Below are 15,122 nucleotides of genomic sequence, written 5' to 3'. Positions count from 1 at the left end.
CTTATATCTAAAAGGCTACAATTAGATACTAAGGCATCTCTTGGTTTGTTTGAGTTTTTTTTTTTTTTTTTTTTTGAAGGCTTACTTGGCGTTGATGGGGAAAAAAGCCATATTAAACTCTGATCACCGATCTGATTACTAGAACCGTAGAACGCATAAAACAAAGTAATTAATTTCTATCGGGAAAAATGAAAGGGATGGGCCGACAGTAGTAGCAGTAGGATTGTAGACTTGTAGTCGATTATTTGAAGATTACGGCAAGCGACGGCTGATGCGGTAGAGAGCGAACACCGAACTCTCTCCTTCCTCTGGCGTTTGCGAGGCCGCCGTCCGCATCAACGACCGAACGCTCTCCTCCACCACCGTCGCCTCGAACCCCTCCCGCTTCAGCGCCTCCAGACACTCGCCCACACCCGGCCTCTCCTCGGTCGCCGCCCACCCCGTCGTCCCCGCCCCCCAAGCCGTCCTCATCGTTCTCCCCAGCCCCTCCATCTCCTCCGCGTCGAAGAACACGTCCGACATCAGCACCACGTCAGCAGCCTCCGCCGCTTCTCGCCACCGCAGCTCCCGCACCTCTACCCGCGCTTCTTGCCCGTTGGCGGCGACGCTGGCCCGGAGGCCCTCGAGAAGCTGCCCGACGTCGGTGAGCACCACGCGCGCCGCGCCCATGGAGGCGGCCAGCAAACCCGGGAGGCCCGTCCCGGCGCCAACCTCCAGGACGGTGGCGCCGGCGAGCTGGGCTCCGCCACAGGCGGCCATCCACTCCGCGAGGTAGACGGCGGAGTCCCAGAGCCATGAGCCGGTGAGGGCGCGGCCCGTGGAGGGGTCGACGGTGCCATCCCCCTCGTGGATGATGAGCTTGTAGCCGGAGATCTGGACTTCGCGGGAGCCACCCATAACCAACCTGCCTACCCACCCAAGACCGCTCGCTCTTATTAAGGTAGGTCTTCTTACATCGTTTACCCTATTTCCCGATTTTTATTTTATTTTATTTTACTGTTTTTGCTGCAGAATTTTCGAATTTGATTCTTCCAAGCATGTTTTGCTGTGCGAATATTACTTTAAAATTATCGTCACTTTCTTACAAACATCTGTTTTATTGAGTGGCAGCAGAATCAATTGACCTTAATTAACAACAAAATTAATGTCATGGATGGAGTTCCAGCAAACTTACATGAACAGCCCGGAGGGGAATTTGTCAGTCAATAAACTGAGATTCGACACCAGAATCACAGCCACTGTCCTCCGCTTCACTTCTCAGATCACCAGCAGCAGCTTTACTACGAAGACCATCTCTTCCCCTGCCGATAGTAGTCATCATCCTGTCCAAGTTTGCATTTTTAGTACTCTGTAGCAGCATTTCACCGAGCTTTCTCCTTTCTAGATACAGTTCGTTTGGTTTCAGAAGCTCCCCCTTTCGATATGCCTCCCTCAGGAAGACAGTGTGGAGCTTGCCCTGGTTGCCCCTCGTCGAAATGTAGAATATCCCCTGGTGTTGCAGCAGGAATTCCTTCATCTTGTTCGGAAGGCCTATCGCCTGCCGGAACTGTGCGATCCGCTCCATCGTCAGTCTCTTCTCCACCGTCAAGGATAGCAGCTCGTGTATTGTAGCCACCATGCGCTTCTCCATCCGCGGTTTTGCCTCCAGTGACTGGAGGTCGTAGCCGGAGACGTCCTCGTAAGGCGACCAGTAAGGTAGCTGCTGCCATTTCGACTCTGCGATCCGGTAGTACTTGCCGGTCTTGAAGCCCGGAGGTAAATTGATGAGGAAGGCGAAGCGGGAATCTTCGGCGTCGGTGCCGCGCTCGCGGTACTCGCGCTCACGTTTGCGTTCGATGGCGCAGACTCGGAGATCGGCTGCGTCGTCGTCGGTGGCATCGTTGGGGGCGTCGACGAACTCGACGTACTTGGCGCGAGGATCGTCGGGGCAGTCGGACGAGACGACGAGGCGGAAGAAGGAAGGGTGGGCGAGGACGACGGACTGCTCGAAATCGTCGGGGAGGCCGAGGTCGTAGCGGGCGATGCGGATGTGTTCGAGGCGGATGCGGAGGGAAGGGGTGGCGAGGAGGAGGAGCTTGCGGAGGCGACGGACGGCGTCGGGGAGCATGGATAGCAGCGCGTTGGACTCTTGGCGGAGCCGGGCCTCGGCTCGGGGCGTGAGGCGGACCCAGAGGAGGCGCTGCATGGGGTGGTCGAAGACGTGGAAGACGTGGGGGTGTTTGATGAGGAAGTTGCCGACTTCGTCAGGGACGAAGTTGAGGTAGCGGCGGGCGAGGGCGTCGAGGCGGGCGAAGGGGAGGGAGGCTGAAGGCTGGGAGAGCAGCATGGACTGGAGGCTGAGGGCGCGGCGCACCTTCTTCTCGATCTCCATCACGTTGTCGAAGCCGTGGTCGCGGACGCGCTGCAGCTTCTTGGGGATGGACGTAGACTGCGAGAAGCGCCGACCGGCTACGGCGGAGAAAGGGTGGCGTAGGAGATCGGATCGCCTCCTCAAGTGGAGGAAGGCAAGCATCGGATTGGCCGTCGGAGGGGAGGAAGACGAGGGATTTGGGTTTCAAGGGTTTCAGTGAAGAATGAAAGTGCGAAAGGAACGGCCCAATAGAGCTTATTAAGCCAGCACGATTTGGCCCATTAACATAAGTACCAATTTAAAAAAGTTAGGGACGAAATAATAAATATTTGAAAATTATAAAGTGTATTTTATTAGAACTCTTTGTGGTGAAATGAAATTTTCTCTTTCTGATTCCATCGAGAGATAAAGGAGCGAGGCTGAAGGGGAAGAGGCGTTGTCGGCAATGGCGTTGGAAGTGCTGGAGGGGTCGGTGCGCAACATCATGGAGCAGGAGACTCTCAAGTGGGTCTTCGTCGGTGGGAAGGGCGGCGTCGGAAAAACCACCTCCAGCTCCATCCTCTCCATCCTCCTCGCCCAGGTCCGCCAGTCCGTCCTCATCATCTCCACCGACCCCGCGCATAACCTCAGCGACGCCTTCCAGCAGCGCTTCACCAAGGTCCCCACCCTCGTCAACGGATTCTCCAACCTCTACGCCATGGTATTATCAGTTTTGCGGTTCCGCTACCTGTTTTCTACCCTCCCGCCCCCGATCCGATCTACACCCATGTGATTAATTCTATCAATTTCTCCTTTTGTTAAGGAAATTTTGACTCTCTTATCTTCCGCAGGAAGTGGATCCCAAGGTGGAGGACGACGATTTATCTGACGATGGCCTGGAAGGATTCCTTTCGGAGTTGACGAATGCGATCCCTGGAGTCGACGAGGCTATGAGTTTTGCTGAAATGCTCAAGTAAGTTTTCTCTTTGTTCGATTTCGGATGATTATGGATTGGGATCGTTGGATGGATAACCGTAGCTGCGCATTCATGTAAAAGTCGAGTCTTTTTGCTCTCTTGATGATTTAGCTGATGGATGCATTGTCTGAATTGCTAAATTGAATGATGAAGTTTTGCCATTTGCAGGTTACATTGTAAAAATTTGGCAATAGATAGGAGAAGATGATGGCAAATGCTTTGTTACATGACATGTATAGTATTCAAATGCCATGATCTATGCTAGTCCAATACTTCATGGATTTATGGAGTACAAAATCAAATCTTTGGATGCAATTGACTCTGCGTATTAGACTATTATTATGGTGTTGGATAGGTTTCCTTTAGTTATATTCTGATTAAGTAAACAAGATAAGTATTGGTTGATACCAAATTTGCAGTGTTCATATTATTTGAATACAGTAACATTACTATTAAATTTTCAGACGATGCCATTAAATAACATCTTAATCTTGCTGGAATGTGGGTCCAATAACAAAAATACACAACTTAAGCATGAAACAAACAATAATACAGCAATGGCTGAAATGCCTTAATTTATTCTACTCGTTTAACTATAATATTCATCTGTTATCTTTAAAGGCATACCTTCTTAACCATTTCCCCACTTTTGTTAAATTATATTATTTACTAGGCATCTACCTAGTTTATCGTGAATATTCCTTTTAGTAAATACACATCTATCTCAAATTTTTTTCCTCTCTTCTTTCCTAATCTGTTAATGCCATCTTCTAATAATTGAAGAAATACAAGAGCATAACTTCTGACGTACTACTTACACTAGTTTAGCCAAACATATCATTCCTTTGGAACAAGCAGCGCTAAACTTAGCTTGATTGATTGCTAACCAAAAATTTGAACAGTTTACAACTTAGTTTGGCACCCTTTTTCTGTTTTTGTTTTATTGAATCTGCTTTAGGTTCACTCTTGGTTCAAAATATATGCTAGAATTAAAGAAGCATAACTAGCTGTTACGAAGTTGTGATTTTCCTAGTTTTTTCCCTTGTTTAGTAGTGATCTTATTTTGTTATACTAATATAAGCAGAATGCCTCACCTATTGGTTGTTGATTCACTTTTTGTCCTCCCTTTGTGTTTTATTTGATATTTAATTGTAGCATCTGTTATCTGATCAGAGCAAGTGGAAGTCCAGTATAATTAACCCAATGGTTTATAGCATAATATAGCAACAACTACCAAATCCGCATGTCCACCCATTTAGGGTTCTACATGGATCTTATGATGCCATTCATCTATATCTCAGGCCATATAGTTAGGTTATCATGCATAAAAATTTATTTAGTTTGTTTGAAAAATTATATTCCCAAATTATTTTGATTATATACTTTTTGATGTTTACAGTGTTATAGTGATTATTACTTGTAACCTTTGCTGGGAAATTTATAGTAAATTCTGATTCTTGTCATATAAACCTAGCTCTTATTTTCCTGAATCATGATTCAAGTTCTGCCACAAACCATTAATAATCATGGATTATTATTCATATACTCACTGCAGATTAGTTCAGACAATGGATTACTCGGTTATAGTATTTGATACTGCTCCAACGGGCCATACTTTACGATTGTTGCAATTCCCATCAACTTTAGAGAAGGGGCTTGAAAAAGTTATGTCTCTGAAGAATAAGTTTGGTGGCATGTTTAGCCAGGTAATTACACTATTCTTACACCATTCAAGAGTTGATTGTATAGTGCAGGACAGCAGGAGTATTGTTTGACTATCATGCTCTGCTCATTTTCTTGCTGGTGAAATTTGGTCAATTCAAATTCAGTGTGAAACTTAGGAATATGTGCTCTATTTTTTCAAAAGGAACAGGCTAATATAACCTAAACTTTCAAATTGCTAACAAATCTTGTTAAGTTTCAGCCTTGAGGTTGCCTTGATGGCAGCTCTATGTGCAGAGTTTAGGGAAAGATCTTTCTAGTGTTCTAATTTTCAAACTTTCTGTTGATGAACTCATTGAATTTATAATAACACCAAGGTAACCTTCACTAAGATCCATCTTCTCTTGGCAGTGTCTGGTTATTACTTTCTCGATAGGCCTGTATCGGTGGTAGAATTATCACTAGTCATAATGATGGGTACTTGGACATGCTACTTGTATATATGGCTTCAGACACTTGTTATAATCAGTTTCTTTGTTATTTATATTGACAGGCTACTCGTCTTTTTGGCCTTGGTGATGAGTTCAGTGAGGATGCTTTGCTAGGGAGGCTGGAAGGTATGAAGGATGTGATTGAGCAAGTAAACAACCAATTTAAGGATCCAGTAAGATCAATTCCTTCATGATATCCTGTACAAATTCAATGTTATTAAATTAACTCGCTAGTTTCCATTAGATATTTATGTTTTCAGTCTAGACTTAATATTGATATCGTTACGTTCATCTTGTGAGCATGGTCATGCTCTTCTGGTACTAGTAAGGGTTAATTTATACACAATCCTGAAACATCTACTATTACTAGGCGATATGATGTAGCAAGCTTGAAATAGTTGAGATGATCTGTCATATATCTCTGTTTGTTTGTCAGTCATGTTCTATTTTGTTGGTTTTTAAATACAAAACATGCATGGCAATAAGTTGATTACAGATTATTTCTTTACTCATGAACTTGTTGCAACAGGATTTGACGACATTTGTCTGCGTGTGCATTCCTGAGTTTCTTTCTCTATATGAAACCGAGAGGTTGGTGCAAGAACTAGCAAAGTTTGAGATAGACACCCATAATATCATCATCAACCAAGTACTTTTTGACGAAGAAGGTGCGTGACTACACTATCTATGTGTTTACTCGAAAATCCTTGTTGACATGGCCTATCCATTTGTGTAGCTGTTGAATCCAAATTGCTAAAAGCACGAATGAAGATGCAACAGAAGTATATCGACCAATTCTACATGCTCTACGACGATTTCAATATCACCAAATTGCCACTGCTCCCGGAAGAGGTAGTTTATCATGGCGAATGATGAATCATTTATAGTTCAGCTCATCTTCCGTAGTGATTATGATGTGGGTTTTGCAGGTTTGCGGAATTCAAGCGCTTAGGAAGATGTCTCAACACTATGTCACACCCTACAAGCCTTCTCTTGCCCGGGGCACCATCAAAGAAGTTCAGGAGAGAATATCTACCTTGAGATTACAGCTCCAAGAAACGGAGTTAGAGCTAGAGAGGCTGCAAGAAGGGAAATAGAATATGCTCAATCGTTAGCGCGCTAAATTTTTCTCCAAGATCAATCAAAGTTGTCGATAGATCTTTCGCGGCCAATTTCGCTAAAGCTTGTTACCCTATGAGATTCAGGTATAACTAAACTACACCAGAGTGCTAGGAGATTTCTACCTTTAAATTTCTGTTGTTTTACATAGTTTCAGCATACACTTGTTTTTATTTATCTGAGTTATTATTGATTGATTGGGAAAATAAGGATGATAATAATTGTTTTCATATTATATTATGAAATTGTATTTCTCCTTTTTGGATTATGATTTGACCATATCAATTAAATTAATAGTTATTATTATTATTGCTAGCAATTTCTTTGAATAGTAAGAAGATTGGAATCTTGTTAATATTCTCTTGGCAGATGTTGCAATTACAGTTTGCATGTGGTTAGTTTTTTGTTTATTATTATTTAAATGCATTATTAGTCTTCATAAATTATGATAGGAGAACAAATAAGAAGATATGGATGAATATTTTAAAACTTGAACACTTGAATTATTAAAAAAATAAAATAAAAACAAATTAGTCTTCAAATTTATCCGAAAGATGAAAGGCTAGATGAATCAGGAAGAAGACGGCCTATGATAAACTTGAACACCTGAATTATTAAATAAAATAAATTGTACTAGGATGATAATTTGATTTTTCTTTGTTGTAAATGAATAGAATATTCTCAAATACAATGAGGTTGATAAGAGGTCGTTATATTTGTTCAATATTTAAATACAAATCAAACAAATGAATAGACAATTATATTTGCTTATTTTTATTTTGTTGTTTATTTTTGAATAAAGGAGAAGATTGATTTAATCGTTATTCTTTTAAACCAATGCTATTATAAAGATTGAATCTTTTTATAAAAAAAATGTAATAGAAATCCATAGGAATACATCATAAAAAATGGAAATTATGTAAGTATCAGTAAAACAAACTGATTATAATCAACAATAATATACGGTTACGCTGTGCTCGAGGGGCAAATTGTCCTCCCTGGATAAATTTAACCATGTTGAGTTAGGGGTTTTAATATTTTTGATATTAAAAATATTTTAATATACAGTTTTTGATATTAAAAACTGATTTTTTGATATTTTAGAATAAAATGTTTACAAGCAGTTTTTTTTTTGATTTTTATTAAATTATATTTCCCCGTGCAACGAGGATTTAAAATCTCTGTATCGACAAGAAATTGACTATCAAATTTGAACTACCAGGATAATTGAGTTACTGAGCTGGCCACGATTTCGTAATTATCTGATGGGCGAACTGGGGGAAGACCGTCCAACTCTCTGACTAATTGGGACGAAAATCTGGATACCTAAATTATCAAAATATATACTGTCCACTTTCAAAATTAGTTGAGCAAAATTTATACCCCAAAAGTATTCCACCTGGAAGTGTAAACGAATCGAACCGAACAATAAGAGATTGAGCTCAGGCTTGGTTCGTTATCCTTACGCTCAAGCACAACTCGAGTTCGATTCTAGCTTTAGTTCTTAAGTTTGAACTTAGTTCGTAATAAAATTAAATAGTTCGAGCTCGACTCGAAAAATTCATTTAAAAATTAAATAAGTTTAATTCGAAATCGGCTCGAAAAAAATTCCTTTAAAAATTAAATGAGCTTAATTCAAACTTATTTAAGATAATTAATTATAATAATTAACAATATATTATTATATTTATTATATATATAATAAAATAAACGAACCTCTTAATAAATATATTTGTAAACCTCTAACAAACACATTCGTGAACATCTAAACGAATATATTTATGAGCTTACGAATCAAATATTGTTAAACTCGAGCTCAACTTGATAATGTTTTTGAGCTCGAAATTAGATTCGAACTCGTCTCATTAACTTAATCAAATGAATTTTTTTTCCAAATTAAGACCTACATAGCTCGCGAACGACTTGACTCATTTATCCTCTTTCTTCCATAGAATCCAAACATTATCTTCCTTTACAATCTGGCTTTGCCTTATTCCATGATCACAAACTTAAACACAAATATTAATATAGTTAACTCAAACCATACATTGCTTTTTGTCCAAATGCAAATTCCTTGTGATTGGGAAAACTAGCTTTTGAATAATAGTGGTAACAAATCAATATCGAAGATAATTAAATTTCACATTATTCAATCCTTAATAGTTAGAACAAACACGAAAATACATGAAGTTGTCGAGAAAAAGGCCAACTCACCCATTTTTCTATGGCAGTTTGCATTTCACTCATTGGATGGGGGCTAGAAGATCGATCCATAGCTTGTAGTAGTTGTAAGCTATAGCAAGTTATAGGGCAACTCTCCTTTGGCAGGCCATTTCCCTAAAACAATAAGACCCTAATTGGGTGTTCTATTTTATAGGGGAACACACTCATGTCGACAAGATTAACATTCAAAAAATAAAGACATGTTTAGGTTTGAATACATCATCAAGGAAAATGGAAAGCTATATATAGACACCCTACTTAAGAAATATAATGATGTGTGTAGTCATTGATCGAACAATCGATAAGTAACTACCAATACATATTGTTGAAAACATGAATGCATGCATGATTTTTTTTATATCCATAAATTTGACTTCCCAACTTTATAGCCTGCCAAGGAAGAGGAAGCCCTAAGACTGAGTTGCTTAAGTAAACCCTGAATTAATATCGCCTATTTGACATGTTCCTCTCCTTCCTTTGCTATCCCTCAACCTTGCAGGGTTCTTTTATAAGTAACAGGCAAGATGTTAGATGCCAAGGGCAATGTAATGGCATATGCCAAGGGCATGAAAGGTTATACCATGGATATTATTCTTCTTGCTTCCATGATATCTATGTCAAACTGTTCAAAATTCCGGTTCAGATGAAAGTCTATTACTATTTCAATCGGACCGGAACACACTTAGCAATAGGCTGGAGAGAAAGAAGAGTGAGTATGGTGGATGCTTTGAAAGAGATTGATGTCATTCCTTTATGATCCTGTCCGCGCACTGAGTCGATGGAAACTGGGGACGTGGCGCTCTCTCTGCTACTTCCCGATGATCTTCGCAGCGACGTAGCCTCCGATGAACCTGCAACAAAGTCGGACCGGGAAGGGGTTCCCGACGACGACCCTCCGATGCTCAAGTCAGGCGATGGCAAGAAGAGACAGAGGAATTTGATCCTGTCCGCGCACTGAGTCGATGGAAACTAGGGACGTGGCGCTTTCTCTGCTACTTCCTGATGATCTTCGTAGCGACGTATCCTCCGATGAACCTGCAACAAAGTCGGGCCGGGAAGGGATTCCCGACGACGACCCTCCGACGCTCAAGTCAGGCGATGGCAAGAAGAGACAGAGGCAGAGTAGACACTGTGGCTATAGTAGATGAGAAGAAAATCATATCTCCGTCGAAGTCCGGGGATCTTTATATAAGACCCGGAGAGGCGCGTGCACGCTTCTCAAGACATGCATGTTCCTCAAAACATATCTTGGAATGGCGGTGTCAGAAAAGCATGCCTGACGTCATACCGCAATTGTCCGAGCATATCTCTGTCATGGCAGCGGAAACTTCCTCCGTACGATCCTTGGTACGGCCCGACCGCCGACCATGCTGCCTGTCGACGGCAGGCGTCTCGAGAATGATATCACTAGCTGCCCCTTTTGTCCTCTTCTAAGCCCTTTGTCTCTAGTTGCGTCAGTCGGGCTGATCGCTTGGTCTCCAAGGCACCCGGGTGTACAAGCACATCGAACCGAGCGATACAGCCGCTCGGTTACACGCTCGGATGGGGCACCGACAAGTGATTCTGCAGTTCGGCCGAGCAGCTTAGATACTCGGCATAGCGGTTTCTCTATAAAGGAGCTTGAGAGCGTCGGAAGCTCGACCCGAGGTCGAGCTGTCTTCGTGCCGGCCCGGGGTCTACTCAGGCCGGTCGGCCAGGAGACCCCTCCCTGTTCGACCGGACCTTTGACTCTCCCGTGTCATTGACCCCTTCCTCTGTGGACCCCCAATTCTTACCACCGGATCACTTTACATCTCCTTTGTAAAGCTATAGGAAATAATGGACAATGAGAGAGACCCTTGTTGGAGTGTATACTGAAAGCCTAAGCTTTGTAAACATTCATGTTAAATAAAGAATCACATTTGGTCAATTTATCTACATTTGTTTGTAGTTGTTCAATTAATTTATATTATAGATAACATAGCATGTGGTGTCATATGCAGAAGATAATGTTATCAGTACCTTATAAATTATAAACAGAAGCTCACGACCAAAATGGAAAGGAACAAACCATTAGAAGGTCGTAGTGTAATTAGGTATTAGTTTATCTTGACTATATAATTACACTAGTACACTCAGAGTGTATTGAGTAGGACCATTAGAGGTCGTTTCTTTTATTTATAAAGGAACAAAGACCTCAGTTATTATGGAAGTGTGTGCTCTTAATCCTAATATAATAACAAGCACATATGTTTGATATTTATTTCTTTAATTTATCAATGGATGAGATTTAGTTCGATGAATCAATAAACCCGATAAGTTGGGAAATGATATCACTTATAGTGTGTGTTGTTGATTATAGAAGGAAACTGCGTCCTAGAGATACTAGGTTGATAATGTCCTCAAGAGGAGCTCATAAAGATTGTCATGTTAAACCCTGCAGGTGGACTTAGTCCGACATGATAATAAGGTTGAGTGGTACTATTCTTGGACTTAGATATTAATTAAATGAGTTGTCAGTAACTCACTTAATTAGTGGACATTCGATATCTTAAACAGTGGAGAAACACACTCATAATAAGAAGGAGCCCAAAATGTAATTTGGGATTGGTGCAGTAGTTCAATGATAGTTCTCTAGTGGAATGAATTATCATTGATAAAATTAAGTTGTGTGCGAACACGGATGCTTAATTTTATCGGAGACCAAAACCAATTCCTCATCTCGGTCCCTATCGTAGCCTCTTATTTATAGAGTTCTATACCCACCTATACTCACCTTCTATACCCAATAGGGGCCGGCCAAGCTAGCTTGGGAACAAGCTAGGGCCGGCCTAGGTATAAGATTGGGTGGCCTTGAACCCAAGCTAGTAGGGCCGGCCAAATTAAATTAAAAAGAAATTTAATTTTAATTTTTATTATTATGTGAAAGATATAATTTAAAGAGAATTAAAATTAAAATATCTCTCTTGTAAAAGATCTATAAAGATTAAAGAAAGAGATTAGATCTCTTTCCTTATTTATAGATTGAGAGATGTTTTATTTTCTTTAAAATTATTCACATGTTAATAAAATTAAAATTATAGAAATTTCCTTTATTAACCATGAAGAGATTTTTAAAGAGAAATTTTATTTTTAAAATTTTCGAACAAATTAGGAAGTTTTAATTTGTTGATTAAAACTCTCCTAATTTGCTCTTTTGATTGTGGCCGACCATCATAAGTATTGGAAAATTTTATTTTATTTTTCTCAATTAATTCATGGGAAATTAAGGAAATTTTATTGTAATTAAATTTCCTAATTTGCCTAGGCAAGGAATATAAAAGAAGGGGTAGGGGTGCCTTGAGACACAACCTCTATTATTTTCTCTCCTCTTTTCCTTGGTGTGGCCATCCTCTCCCTCTCTTTCTCTTGGTGGCCGAACCCTTCTCTTCCATTGGAGCTCTTGTGGGATACTACCGGAGAAGAAGAAGAAAAAGGAGAGAAAGCATCTCTTGGAGCTTGGTTAGTATTTTGGTTTTCCTCCTTGGTGAAGTTTTTCCTTTGTGGGCCGAACCTTGCTTGGAGAAGAAAGGTGGTTGGTGGTTTCTCATCTCAAGATTGCCCACACAACGCTCGAGGTTAGAAGAGCAGAAGATCAAGAGGTTTTTCTACAAGGTATAACTAGTAATTTTATTTCCGCATCATGCTAATTATTTATGGAAATAATACCAAATAAAAGAGGCTTACGTTCTAGAATTTCGAATATGTTTTTCGATCTTGTGTTCTTTTATTTTTTTTTCTTGTGATTTGATTGTTCTTTTTGGTTAACCTAAAGTTATTTTAGGAAATTAAATATTAGCCGTCTATAAAAGGTTTTGTCTAGTCGGTGGTGGTTGCTCCCATATCCAAGAAGGCCATGTGCCTCGCCACGCCAGACGAACCAATTATGGAAATTAATATTTAATGGAATTAATAACTTAAGGAGACTTGGGTCGAATGTAAAGTTCCGCAGGAGATCCAAGTCAAAACCTAAAAGAACAAATAGATTAAGTTTGATCAAACGTGTTAAGTTCCGCAGCGATCCAAAAATTTAATTTAAAAGAACACATGATAGCTAGGAAAATGTTCAGACCTTTGTGGAACCTATAGGTTTTCCAGTAGCAACCAACAATTGGTATCGAGCTAGATTTTGCCTCTGTGTTGTCATACATAATTTAGGCAGTTAATAGTAGGATGTGCTAACTTTGGGACGCAGGATCCAACTATTATGGCTTTTAGTTATTATGTGTGATTGGACCCTTGACATGTCAAGGGCATTTAAATGTGTGTGCATGTATTCAAATACAACAGGAGTTGTATTTAGTTTTATTAGGATTTTATTTTGATCTAGATATGTACATTCCTTTTATGGAATATAGGATCAAATGTAAAATTCTATTTATGTCATGGATCGAATCTTGCAAAGCGTGGAACTTTCTAAGGACCAGAGGCGCTGAACAAGGAGCAAGATGGATGCGATGGCGGTGGCCAAATACGGCAGAGCTTGGGATGATAACACGGAGGACAACTAGAGATAAAAGTCATAATAGTTGAAAATTAGTTTCTATTTTATATTATCTGTGTGTGTATGTTAGTTTACAAGTAAAGTAGGCTAGCATAGTTAAAATTCCTCATTTATAAATAACTAAGTGGGAGAGGGATTTTAAATAAATCCATTACTGGTTTGTAAGTGAAGCAAACAAGCATGCGCGTTGGCTCGAGTGCCTTCCTCCATATCGGATGAGCTTGTTTGTGGATCACTAGAACATACTTCCATTTTGGATGACTATAGGAAGTTAATTAAGAGCGTGTGATCTTCCCCAACGGAGCATAATCTTATTAATGGACTTAGTGTCAAGTAATGGTATACACTTAGACACATCTAATAGTATCCTCCCCATCACTGCTATTATTTGTGTGACCAAATAATACCAACTATTAATTTTATTCACAAAGTTAGGTTGACAAGATAATAAAATTAATGGGTTAAAATCCTCCTTTACAAATGTTGAATTTAGATACGTCCACACTAACGTGGCATACAAAATTCACGGTGCATGAAGTGTTGGTTAATTTAAAATAGTATTGTTTGAGGAATTAATATTATTCTAAATTTAGAGTTCCGATCAAAAGTTATTTGTGATTCTTAGGATGTCTTTCAACCCATCGTCCATCATACTTCAACAGAATAGACTTTGTCAAACTAGATTGGAAAATAAACCCGAATTTCTTTTGGTATTTGTTTGCTAGTTTATTACTCAACATGTTAATTATAGGAATTCAGGGATTGGTCTACTAATTTTTTTTTGTGCAATATATCAATATGTAGGAGCAAGCCATGTTAATTTATTCTGCAATCAAACAGATGCTCTTGAATTGTTTTCGTCTCTTTATTTTGTAGGATAAAATAATGGAAGTTCATGAGCGGACTGAATTATTTGAGTTTCTTTAATGATCTAGCAGGATTCATCCTGAATACTTCTCAGATCGATACAATTCTAAACGTGCACATTTGTGTTAGTAATATAATATGAATAAGAGGAACTACTGACAGAACTTCAAGCAGCAGAAGGATTATTTCGTCACAATGCTCAAATTCACTATCTTGAAAATGGTTCTACTTCTAAACCGAAAGGAAAGAAGAAGAAGAAACAAGTTGGTTCAGAAAGAAAGTGAATAAATCTCAGAAAGTTGGAATGAAGAAGCCGAAGGGCAAGTGCTTCATCTGTAAGCAGGCAGGACATCGGAAGGCGGACTGTCCTCGTAGGAACCAAAACAAAGGTATATCTCATACTCTAGTTGTTGAAACATGTTTAGTGTTATCTACCGTTGTCAGATACGGAGCCATCGATCATATCTGCATTCCTTGCAGGGTTCCAGAAACCCGACGACTATCTGAAGGAGAAATTACTCTATACGGGCAATGCTACTAAGGTGGCATCTGTGGGAGACGCCTACTTATCTTTTAGTAGAAATAGGAATTTGGTTTTAAGATATTGTCTTTATGTAACAAAGAATTTAATTTCAGTTTCTAAACTATTTTTAGATGGATATTCCTTTAGTAACGATGTAGTTATTAAAAGAAATAAAGTGATTATCCGTTCTCGTGCATTAGTTGGCAATTTGTATACTTTAAATCCAATTTCTTCCACAAAGCAAAACATGGAAATTTATAACTCATCTTCTAATTCTAATAAGAGAAAAGAACCTTGGAAATGAACCAAGCATATCTTTGCATCTAAGGCTTGGTCATATTAACTTAAGTAGGATTCAGAGGCTTATAGCCAATGGACTTTTGGGTTCATTAGAGTTGGAGAATTTCCAA

The 15,122-nt window shown here is 39.8% G+C and overlaps 3 protein-coding genes across 4 annotated transcripts; 1 reads left to right on the top strand and 2 right to left on the bottom strand.

Moving 5' to 3' along the window:
* Positions 1–32: 32 nt before the first annotated feature.
* LOC122031600 (protein-lysine methyltransferase METTL21D-like) lies at positions 33–897 on the bottom strand. The gene has a single exon (XM_042590700.1). It carries the CDS (start codon positions 895–897, stop codon positions 253–255), a length of 645 nt encoding a protein of 214 aa, XP_042446634.1. The 3' UTR covers positions 33–252.
* LOC122031585 (ATPase GET3A-like) lies at positions 802–6,896 on the top strand. 2 transcript variants are annotated; one of them, XM_042590685.1, is made up of 8 exons: positions 802–940; positions 2,756–3,050; positions 3,181–3,302; positions 4,861–5,011; positions 5,521–5,631; positions 5,988–6,126; positions 6,195–6,310; positions 6,388–6,896. In XM_042590685.1, exons 2-8 carry the CDS (start codon positions 2,796–2,798, stop codon positions 6,553–6,555), a joined length of 1,062 nt encoding a protein of 353 aa, XP_042446619.1. In that variant the 5' UTR covers positions 802–940; positions 2,756–2,795; the 3' UTR covers positions 6,556–6,896. The 2 variants fall into 2 exon arrangements, with proteins under 2 accessions (XP_042446619.1, XP_042446625.1); XM_042590691.1 differs by having other exon boundaries at positions 807–940; positions 2,762–3,050.
* On the bottom strand, positions 1,126–2,512 carry LOC122031575 (protein ROOT PRIMORDIUM DEFECTIVE 1-like). Its single transcript, XM_042590675.1, has one exon. It carries the CDS (start codon positions 2,510–2,512, stop codon positions 1,199–1,201), a length of 1,314 nt encoding a protein of 437 aa, XP_042446609.1. The 3' UTR covers positions 1,126–1,198.
* Positions 6,897–15,122: the final 8,226 nt, after the last annotated feature.

The sequence above is a fragment of the Zingiber officinale genome, chromosome 1A, assembly GCF_018446385.1.
Source record: "Zingiber officinale cultivar Zhangliang chromosome 1A, Zo_v1.1, whole genome shotgun sequence".
NCBI classification, from domain to species: domain Eukaryota; kingdom Viridiplantae; phylum Streptophyta; class Magnoliopsida; order Zingiberales; family Zingiberaceae; genus Zingiber; species Zingiber officinale.
The sequence above is the reverse complement of the archived record's forward strand: the minus strand, read 5'-3'. Positions and strand labels throughout refer to the sequence as shown.

Bases quoted from the DNA above. Each gene is read 5' to 3' on its own strand.
- LOC122031600 (XM_042590700.1), bottom strand. From the start codon at position 897: ATGGGTGGCTCCCGCGAAGTCCAGATCTCCGGCTACAAGCTCATCATC.
- LOC122031585 (XM_042590685.1), top strand. From the start codon at position 2,796: ATGGCGTTGGAAGTGCTGGAGGGGTCGGTGCGCAACATCATGGAGCAG. The intron at 5,012-5,520 runs GTAATTACACTA...TTATATTGACAG, and splicing joins TTGGTGGCATGTTTAGCCAG to GCTACTCGTCTTTTTGGCCT. The intron at 6,127-6,194 runs GTGCGTGACTAC...CCATTTGTGTAG, and splicing joins AGTACTTTTTGACGAAGAAG to CTGTTGAATCCAAATTGCTA.
- LOC122031575 (XM_042590675.1), bottom strand. From the start codon at position 2,512: ATGCTTGCCTTCCTCCACTTGAGGAGGCGATCCGATCTCCTACGCCAC.